The 10,125-nt window shown below is 40.6% G+C and overlaps 2 protein-coding genes across 2 annotated transcripts in view; both read right to left on the bottom strand.

The window, feature by feature from the left end:
- Window positions 1–7,280: 7,280 nt before the first annotated feature.
- LOC119413820 (gamma-crystallin M3) lies at window positions 7,281–8,229 on the bottom strand. The gene is made up of 3 exons (XM_037680886.1): window positions 8,119–8,229; window positions 7,679–7,921; window positions 7,281–7,596 (listed from the first exon to the last, which is right to left on the bottom strand). The coding sequence occupies exons 1-3, from the start codon at window positions 8,149–8,151 to the stop codon at window positions 7,318–7,320; spliced, it is 555 nt and encodes a 184-aa protein (XP_037536814.1). The 5' UTR covers window positions 8,152–8,229; the 3' UTR covers window positions 7,281–7,317.
- A 1,320-nt stretch (window positions 8,230–9,549) lies between these two features.
- LOC119413016 (tripartite motif-containing protein 16-like) overlaps window positions 9,550–10,125 on the bottom strand; it is an 819-nt gene continuing 243 nt past the window's right edge. The window contains exon 2 of the mRNA XM_037680027.1: window positions 9,550–10,119. Coding sequence (XP_037535955.1) covers window positions 9,597–10,119 — 523 coding nt within the window. The 3' untranslated portion in view covers window positions 9,550–9,596. The remainder of the gene's footprint in view (window positions 10,120–10,125) is intronic.

Here is a 10,125-nt window from a genome sequence, read left to right on the forward strand (position 1 = left end):
TATATATATATATTTAAAAAATGCAACATAACTCATCTGTAAATGTCTTGGTTGTGCAGAAAATTTCTGCAGTTATTTATTTTACTTTTTAATAATTTTACTTTCAGCAACACTGATTCGATTAAACATGTCAGGGGTGTAAAGGAAGCTGACACCAGATAAATCTGTATAAAACAGCTGGCTACAATGAAACCAAATATAAAGTGGGAAAAACGAGGCCTCTCTGTGTTTAAGGATAAAGTTGTCTTTCCAACATTAACTTTTAATTTTGCGCCTTTCTTTCATAAAACTAAAAACCCTCATCTGTTTTGCAGCATCAAAAATTAACTATTGTTTTTTGTAATATATTACCACGGGTGCATTATTGAAGAAAGAAATGTGTTTGTTTTGTGCAAAGTGATTTTCTGGATCTCCACGGGCCCGAATGAAGCAAGAAATGAAAACCTCAGCTTTTAAGAACCCCGCCTCAGGTTAAAAGTCAACCAAGTACAGAAAGCTTTGATCTGTGTTCATATCCAGGCAGAATAACGAATCACCCCTGCTAATGATGTCTGTAGTGCCTTAGCACGATGCAGAGAGGGATTTGTAGCCACACGAGTAACTTTAATGAGTTTTATTTGTTTTGTTTTATCCCCCTCCACCTCCTTCTCCCTTTAACATGGAAAGTAACGATGAAGCAGGGCTAGGATAAAAATCAGTTGTCTCAACATCTTCGTGGGGCTAATTATCCAACCTGGATCATCTCACAGCTTCACCTAAAAGAAAAGGACAGTTCTCCTTCTCTATTGCCTTATAATTCTATATTAACTCGCTTTACTGGGGCTGTGGAAGCTCAGGTTCAAGCCCAGGTTGTGTCAGGAAAACAGTTTTTGTGCAAGTTGACTTTCTAAAAGAAGAAAAACCCCCTGAAAAAATCATCAGAAAACCAAATAAATTTTGAACAAGTTTCAAGGTTATTTATTGTCATTCGCATCACGTGTGGTACATGAGGTGGAATGAAACTGTACTCAAGGTCCCAGTTATACCCGAAAATAGCAAAACTATGAAGTATTAAAAAAGAAACTGTGTATAAGGATCTAAGATACGTTAAACAATACTATAGTAATGTAATACAGTGTATTGAAAAGCAGCCTGAACATGAGTTTGTTGTGAGCAGATGGGTATGAATATAGCAGCTTATGTTAAGAAATCAGCAGCAAGGATAATCAGCAGCACAGATAAAGTGACATTTCACCAATTAAAGTGGCATTACAGTCTAATTTATGAGTCTTACAGTTTCAGGGCAGAAGCTGTTCCTCAGCCTAGTGGTTCTGCATTTAATGCTCCTCAACCTCCTGCCTGAGGGGAGCGGAGCAAAAAATGTGTGTGCTGGGTGAGTGGGGTCCTTCATGATGCAGGTGGCTCTCTTCCTGCATCTGGAGGTGTAAATGTCTGTGATGGTGGGGAGACTGACTCCAACAGACTTCTGTGCAGCTTTCACCACTCTCTGCAGAGCTTTTCTTTCTGCAGCAGTGCAGCCTCCATGCCACACTTTGATGCTGGAGCACAGGATGCTCTCCACTGCACACCTGTGTCAGGAGGTGAGGACTGAGCTTCCCAGACCAGCTCGTCTCAGCCGCCTGAGGAAGTGTAGTCTCTGATGAACTTTCTTGATCAGGCTGGTGGTGTTGTTGCCTCAGCTGAGGTTGTCATTCAGGTGCACACCCAAGTACTTGTAGCTGGAGACCACTTCCACTGCAGATCCTCTTATGTTCGGGGGTTGGGGGTAGGTGTGTTTGCTCCTTCTGGAATCCACAATCATCTCCTTCTTCTTCACATCGATGTGGAGGTTGTTCTTCCTGCACCAGGTCTTCAGATCTTCAGCTTTTCAGCTCAACAAGACCACGTTAAAAGAAATAATGCATGACTTAAGACTTTTGCACAACAAACTAATGCATTTTCATGTTTATGAACAGGGCCGGATAAAAGTCACACCTCAGATTAATCTCTTCATTTAATGATGGTTCTCACGTCTGTTCCTCTTTTCATGGTGATTTTTAAAAGATGTTAGGCAACAAACAGACTGTGTTCATTTGAAGAAAATAAACAATTACTTGAGCAATGATAATGATCATTTTGAAAATAAATAAATAGCAATAGAGAAATAGCCGGTGCTTTTTGATAAACTGGAAAGTGCTTTAGAATGATTCATCTTTGGTTCTGATGCAGGGTGTCGATCAAAACTGGAGAAGCTGGAGTTTTGCAAACTTTCAGTGAAACTTCTGAAACTTTCAGCCCTAGTGCTGCACAGAACTACAGTCTGCATCGCAGCTTAATCCATCCGTCCCACTTCAGAGCCATTTTCTTTCTCTCAGAAGTCGTAATTACTGACACAGACGTTGGAAGTGTGTCCTTTAACAGTATCGGTCACAGCACCTTCTCCACAATACGCTCCATCTCTCCCTGTCCCAGTCCATCCCCTCCTCATTAAACATATGTCTCATTTTCCATTTCAGACAAGAGATAACAAAGAAGTGCACACAAAAGCACTATTTTCAGGCTCTTCTGCTCATCTCGTCTAAAAGTCTAATGAGAGCAGATCAAATATAGCTGACACCGGGGGGAGACAAAGGCAGTCGTAGCCTTGGGTGGAGAGATGAGTGGAGGCAGAACAATGGACCTAGAAACTGTGCAGTCACTGCGGCGCGTTGGAGCAGGACCAGAGAATGCAGATGATTCTGTAATGAGGGATTAAGTGGAGGATTATAGGTCTTTATTAAGATGTTTCTGATCCTCATTAGGCTGAATCTTGTATCAGGGCATCGATTCCCCGCTCGCCCACTAGATTGGCTGTCCTCCTGAGGAAGAGGAGTGAGGAGAAAAGAGGAAGAGTGAGAAGGAGCGCCAGTTAGAGATATGCAGGAATTAATTCTTATATCTTTTGTCTGGATTTTCCATTTTAAATGTCCTCAAAACCTGTTTTTGTCGGCGGCTCATTGATTCTCCTTAAACAGCAGGGGTTTAACTCACAGTCGCTAGAAGTTTGTATGCACCAAGATGCTTCTAGTCAGGCAGAAACTTAGGCTGAAGGATGCTTTCTCTAAATATATCTGCAGAATAAAAGCAGATTTCAAAGAAATCACTGGTTTTGTTGTTGTTTTACGTTTTCTTAACCTGCCAGGTAGCACATTTCATATTTATGCTTTTCCAGGGTCAAAGAAAGGATCTAAATTCAGGAGAACTTTCAAGTGGTCAGAGGTTTTGACATATAAAGAGTAATATCCTGTATTTGTCAGAAGTTAAGATGCAGCATTACTTGAAGTAATGCATATCACTGTGGGAGTTCCAGGCACTTCCTTCCTGAGGTCACTAGATGGCACCAGATGACCACATCTCCCTGATGAGAGCCCCCATACAATGGTGAAATTGGTTATCTGCATTTAACCCATTGCACCTGGAACAATGGAGCAGTGGGCAGCTGCACCCGGGGTGCACTTAGGGATTAGCTATCTTGCTCAGAGACGCCACAACATGTGGGAATGGCTGGGGATCAAACATGGGACTTTTGGGTCCCGAGTCGGCTGCGCTGCCTCTACCGCTTTAAAACGCAGTTTTATTTTTTATTTATTTACTCTTCATTTATACAGTTAATCTCACTGAGCCACGAGAACTCATTTTCAAGAGAGACCTGTTTAGGGAGAGGATGGTGGGGGTTAAGGGCCTTGCTCAGGGGTCCAGAGTGGGGCGAATGAGGGTGGAGGGAGGTGTGGGTGTTCCACCTTTTCCACCCACAGTTTTTTTTATGTTGACGGTTCTGGGAGGTGAACCGGCGACGTTCCGATCACGGGCCCATCTTCTAACCTCTGCACCACCACTCCCCCAGGTGATGACTCTTCCTTGATGGAGCATTACTTTGCCAATGATTTGTGCCATTTATATTTCTAGTGATCTGAGTTTACTTAACTGTACTGGTACCACTTTTTAATAAGGCTCTTATAGATGGCTAGTAAATAGTTTATAAATGCATTATTAATTCCTCTACAAGCACTTTATAAATCATTAATAATTGTTTATTATGCATTCATTAAGGGTGATAGAGAGACAAAACTGATCAGTTTCTTGCCAAACAGTGAATCTGTTCACCTATATATTTCATCTAGAGTTGTTATATTAAACATTTCAGATTACTACCTTGTAAACACAATAAGCATTTGTAAACCTAGGTTTTTTTTAAGGATATAATATTACCATTGTTGTAGATACTTATAATGCAGTGATAAAGTACAATATGCTAAAAAAATAGGTTTACAAATGCTTATTGTGTTTACAAGGTAGTAACTTAGTCTGAAATGTTTAATATAACAACTCAAGATGAAATATATAGGTGAACAGATTTGGCTCACTGTTTGGCAACCAACTGGTCAGTTTGGTCTGTTACCCTTAATGAATGCATAATAAACAATTATTAATGATTTATAAAGTGTTTATAGAGGAATTAATAATGCATCTTTAAACTATTAGCATCTATAAATGGAGCCTTATTGTAAAGTGGTACCCCTGTACCTTTTGCTGTTTCCAGTGAACCTCTTGAGACCTACCTGTTCTTGGACTCCTTGTGTAATTCTGGAAACTTCCTTGTGACCTCCTCAGCTGTCTTCCTTGCCTTCCAACCACTCGCCCACCAGTGACTATTTTCCATGCTGGATTGCCATTATTCACACAGGATTAATGGAACCAGTGACTCTTCAAACATCTTTTTCACTGACCAGTGAGAACCAGAGGACAATCTAATAACACCATCCCTACTGAACTTCAGTGCTGGCCCTTCTCCTTGCTCCCCAGGGTTCCTGATCATTTCCGTGATTACTTCACTGTAAATAAAAACACTGAACTTGCCTCCCTGTGTTGATATTTAGTCCTTGTGACAATCACCAGCCGAGTGTTGAACTAAAATCATTTAATGATGACAAACAGCAGAATTAAAGTCGATTTGATCAAACACTGCAGATGGATTTTTTTCACAGTCTCATGGAAGATCTTGCAAGATCTCTTAGCCCTCCGAGTATGTGTTTAGGATGACTCTCAGCTACTACCACACCAAATAATAGCTACATGCCTGTCAAACTGGCCGAGCTGTTGTCACGGTTAGCTGCGGCAGACACCTGTTGAACACAGAGTTTCATCGTTTGGCTTCAATTTATTTATTTTTTTTTTTTTTGTAAAGTTACAGCTTTCATGACATTACATTTATTATAGGTTCCACTTTATTTTTTCACATTATCAACCTAAAGTCTTTAATCTGAGCATTGTTGTTTACCAGCAAATTGGTGTGATTTCCCGAGTGCTTCATTTTTACTGAAGGAAACACAGAAACAAACTCCGATGCTCCAACGTTGATGTTTATTTGTCTGAACCCTGAGGGACACCGAAGCCAAATGGGAAGAGCGTTGCTGTAATGAACAAAATCTCAAGTTTTCCGGTATTTAGTCTATAAAGTCCAAGTTTACAACTGACCAGTACAGACATACAGTTTAACTTCCTCACAGATTTGAATGAAACGCCCTCCAACTCTGAGTTTTATTATAACAGGAAGGCAGCAGCTCCTCAGCTGGATGACAAAGGGTCGTTCAGTTTCACCAATGAGGAACAGATTTCCTCTCAGCTTCATGAACATTGTAACCAAAAACTGAACCACTGTGCCATTTTGAAAAAGTTATCTCTCAAAAGTGATATTTGGCCATTTTAGACCCCATTATATGTCATATAACATGAAATGTAAAATATTTACGTCAGAGAATACAGAATAAAAAACTTTTGATGGCATTTAAGTCATGTTTTTTCCTGATGTCTGTGTTTCTGGTTCATTTCATCTTTGGCAGCGTGACGGCCCAGTGGTTAGCACTGTTGCCTCATAGCAAAAAGGTCCCGGGTTCAATCCCCAGTTGGACCTGGGGGCTTACTGTGTGGAGTTTGCATGCTCTTTTTGTGCTTGCATGGGGTTTCTCTGGGTACTCCGGTTTCCTCCCACAGACCAAAAACATGTTAGGGCCTCCCTTGCAAAAGGGATCTATGATCTCAGTGGGATTTGACTGTTTAAATAAAGCTTAATAAATGATAAATAAATAATAATCTCACGAATGGATCCATTTTCTTAACGCTTTTTTATGGGTCGCAGAGAGTTGGTGTCTATCTCCAGAAGTCACTGCATGAGAGGCGGCGGGCACCTGGACAGGTCACAGGTCCAACACAGAGAAACAAATGAGACAAACACTCACACTCTCACCAAGGGACGACTGGGTTGATGGAAACATTTGGGAAAATTGGTACCGCAGCAAAACTATTGTCCCTTCATCTCTCCAAAAAAAAACTTTTCTACTTGAACAATTTAAAACTGAGTCAAATGGAAAAATAAATCCCCCTTGTGTTTGTGTTTGCAGCTTTGTACCCATCACACCTGTCAGATTCACGTTGTCTGAATTTAATTTGACATTACATTTGGAAAAAATAAATAAATAAATGAAACGTTTTCTGAGTCAAAATCTGGCTGCTTTGGTCTGAACATGTTCCCAACTTTTTGACCCAATTTGATAAGTTTTTAAGAGCTTCATGCCTCACTAACGATTACCAACTTAAAGTTGGTTCATCAAAACCAGCAGTAAGGAATTAAAAATAAACACACAATAAAAAGACTTGGATTTCTAAACGTGCTTGAAAACGATCCTCTACTGACAGTATCTTATGCATCTTATCTATGGTGAACAGAAATATTGTGGGGTGGAAAAGGGAGGAACAAGTTTCTAGCAGGAGGGAGACAAATTGTTGCAGAAAACACTTTAGTAAGATACATTTTATTTGCCACCTGGCTCCCTGAGGATATAGAGATCTTTAAGCCAACTGGTCTAATTTTACTGGAATATAAATAAATTGAAACTAAACACACACATTCAGACAGAGATAACGTGTGCCATATAAAACAGCCTTGCTTAAGACACACTCTAGATTGGTGTCTGTTTTGCTTTTAGTGGGACTGTAACTCATAAAATAAACAATAAAAAAAAACTGGGAACACAATTTATGGGGACAAAGATTTGATAAATTAGGTAATGAAAAAAGGTTGTTTTGAACTTTGGCTTAACATGACACCTTTGAGGAGGCTCCCCCTACTGGCCGTTAGACAGAATGCAAGTTAGAGGCTTTTAAAAGTCCTGAAAAATAAAATATAACTTTTTTTTTACCTACTTCCTCTTATAGTTCTAAATGAAGGCTGTTTGGAATAAACAGTGACTGAACCACAGCAGTAATTCAATTTGGGACAGTTTTATTCAGTGCAAAGAGAATCTAATAGCAGGAGTCGGTGATGCGCCTCATGCTCATGAACCTCATGCCGCTGTAGCCCATGTTCATGAAGTTCCTGTACTCCCCGGGCCACATGTACATCATCCTGCCTCTGTAGTGGGGCTGCTCGTACATCAGCCAGTGGCCGTCCATCACGTTGCAGGACATGCAGTTGGACATGCGGTAACGGTCCATGATGTTGTCACAGTCATCCATCAGCTCATACATCTGACCTCCGAAGTTCTCCCTCTCATAGATCCTCATCCTGTAGGATCCCCTGTACTGTGGTGAGAATAATGAGCAGATTAAACCACGAGCACCCCACAGATGTTAATAAAGGGGGCACGAGGGGAAGGGTACTCACCATGGGGATCATGCGGCAGGACCTGATGTTGTCGCTCATGCCCATCATGCTCATGTAGTCAGCGTACTCGCCCCTCCTCATGAAGTACTGGTTGCCCATGTAGTTGGTGCGGTCGTAGACCACGAAGCAACCCCTCTCCACCCTGCAGGAGTGGCACCTGCTCAGGTAGGAGGACATGTCGGGGCAATCGCTCATGCACTCATAGGAGCGGCCCTGGAAGTTCCTCTCCTCGTAGAAGACGATCTGAAGGAGACAGAACAGAAACGTGTCATTGACAGCACGTAGCGTGACATCTCTGTCATGTTTAGCCAGTTTACCGTGAGCAACCGATTCCACAAACAGCTGAACAACGTGGTAAGCATGTCCACAAAAACCAGGAAGTGTTTAAAGACAGAAAAGTCTTTCTCTGCCTGTTTCAGGACTTGAGTCTAAAAACTTACTCTGCTCATCTGGTTCATTCCAGTGGAAGTCATGCTGCTGGTCGGTGGGCTGCTGCTGCTGCTGCTGCTGCTGGAGCTGCTGCTGTTCTTGCTCTTGCACCAAACTGTGCCCTACATGGTTTAACCCTTTCCTTTTATACTTGAGCCCCGGGACTGGGCCCTTTGTCCGAACGCCCCTGAGTCAGCAGCAAACACAGAAAAACACAGAATATGGAAGGACCGGTCACTTTTCAGCGAGCTCAGAAATTGTTTCAGCGTCAGCTTCTCGTGCAACGTTGGGGTCAAAGAGGGGGTGAAAGGGTTAACAATCAGAGGTCACGCTCTGACATTGTCCATTCAGGTCAACACACTCAGTGTTGTCAGCAACATTTTTCTCCCTACTTGATGATGTAACGTTCTGTTTGTAAAAAATCACTCGCAAACCGTTTGTTGTTTCATGAAAAGTTGAAGAAATGCGGATTTTCGAAACATAAAGTTGTAAAGGGTGTAAAATTTAATGTAGATATGGATGTTAAGAGTTATAAACAATAAAACAGGTAATAGTTGAATGTGTTACATCTAAATATGTCTATAAAAATTAAAAAACAAGTCACGATTTGATGCTAAACGTATAAAAATGAAATTAAAATGTATGTATAACAGAGCAAGGATGAAATGGGGGAGGAAAAATAAACTATATTAAATATTTCATGCTTTAAAAAAAAAGTCTGATGTTCAAGATGTCTAAATCTTTTACAGGGCGAAATCTCACAAACCTCACGATCACTTTTCACATTCAAAGCATGTCAAAATGTCACATTTGAAATGTGCAGATAAACTAATATCAAAAATCTGATGATGAACCATTTCTCCTCTACACTACCTTCATCTGTGCTCGGAAACATCTGGAGAAATCAGCTGCAACACAAAACGTACAATTAAAAAGCCTCTAAAGAGACGCTTGTACAAATTGTAATTTATTCATTACTTGTGTTTTTTTTTAACCATCGCCTTTGTTTGCAGTCAGCATTAGAATCATTAAAAGACCATGCACATGCCCTCCAAATACATTTATTGAGGTTGATTATATATTTTTACTTCCTCTGATCAATTTGATGATGTGTACTGACCTCGTGACCAGGTCAGCCTTGTAAAAACATCTGAGGGTTTTGATTTACTTAAATAAAGATGAAAAAAATGTTGAAACGTTTAACTGAAATTGATGAAGGAGTGAGGTTTTAATATAAAATATGATCCGTGACGCTCGAGGAGAAAAAACTAAAAACAATCAAAAAATGTTCCAACAGGAGTTTATTTTGTGAGAATATTCAACCAGAGCATTTATATCATTTTATTTATTTAAGCATTTATGGAACATTATCACATTTTACTTCATTATTAACAGATTATGGGACAATAATGTCAACAAAAACTGTTGGACACGTTGATCTCTGAGCAGTGGAGACAACACAACAAGAAACTTTCAGCAACAAACAAAATTATTTTAGTTTACAGATCTCAGCTGTGTCTCCATAATTGAAGCAGAGACCTATTCCAGCATGTAGTGGTCGAGTAAAGGAGGTCTGGACTTTGTGGAGGAGAGTCATGGTCTCAGAGACTCTGTAGAAAGACAGAACACCTGCTCTGTGATCCAGGTACACTCCAACTCTGGACCCAGCACAAGCTGAGATGGGAGTTCTGATGCTGTTGTGACAAAACTGATTAAAGTTTTCATCACAAAATAAAGACCAGGATTTATCATTAAATCCAAATGCACTCTCTGTTTTATCAACATCCTTGTATGCGACTGCTACTCTACCTCCTGGTCCTCCCCACTTCACCTCCCAGTAACAACGTCCAGTCAGACTCTCCTTACTCAGAATCTGACCACATGAAGTGAATCTCTCTGGATGATCAGGATAAAACTGATCTTGTTTCATGAATGTTACTTTTCTGTTCCCCTCAGATAACAACATGTGTCTGTGAGCTGTGTTTGGATCCAGAGTGATCTCACATGAATATCTGAAG

Source organism: Nematolebias whitei, chromosome 8 (assembly GCF_014905685.2).
Source record: "Nematolebias whitei isolate Nwh7 chromosome 8, NemWhi1, whole genome shotgun sequence".
NCBI classification, from domain to species: domain Eukaryota; kingdom Metazoa; phylum Chordata; class Actinopteri; order Cyprinodontiformes; family Rivulidae; genus Nematolebias; species Nematolebias whitei.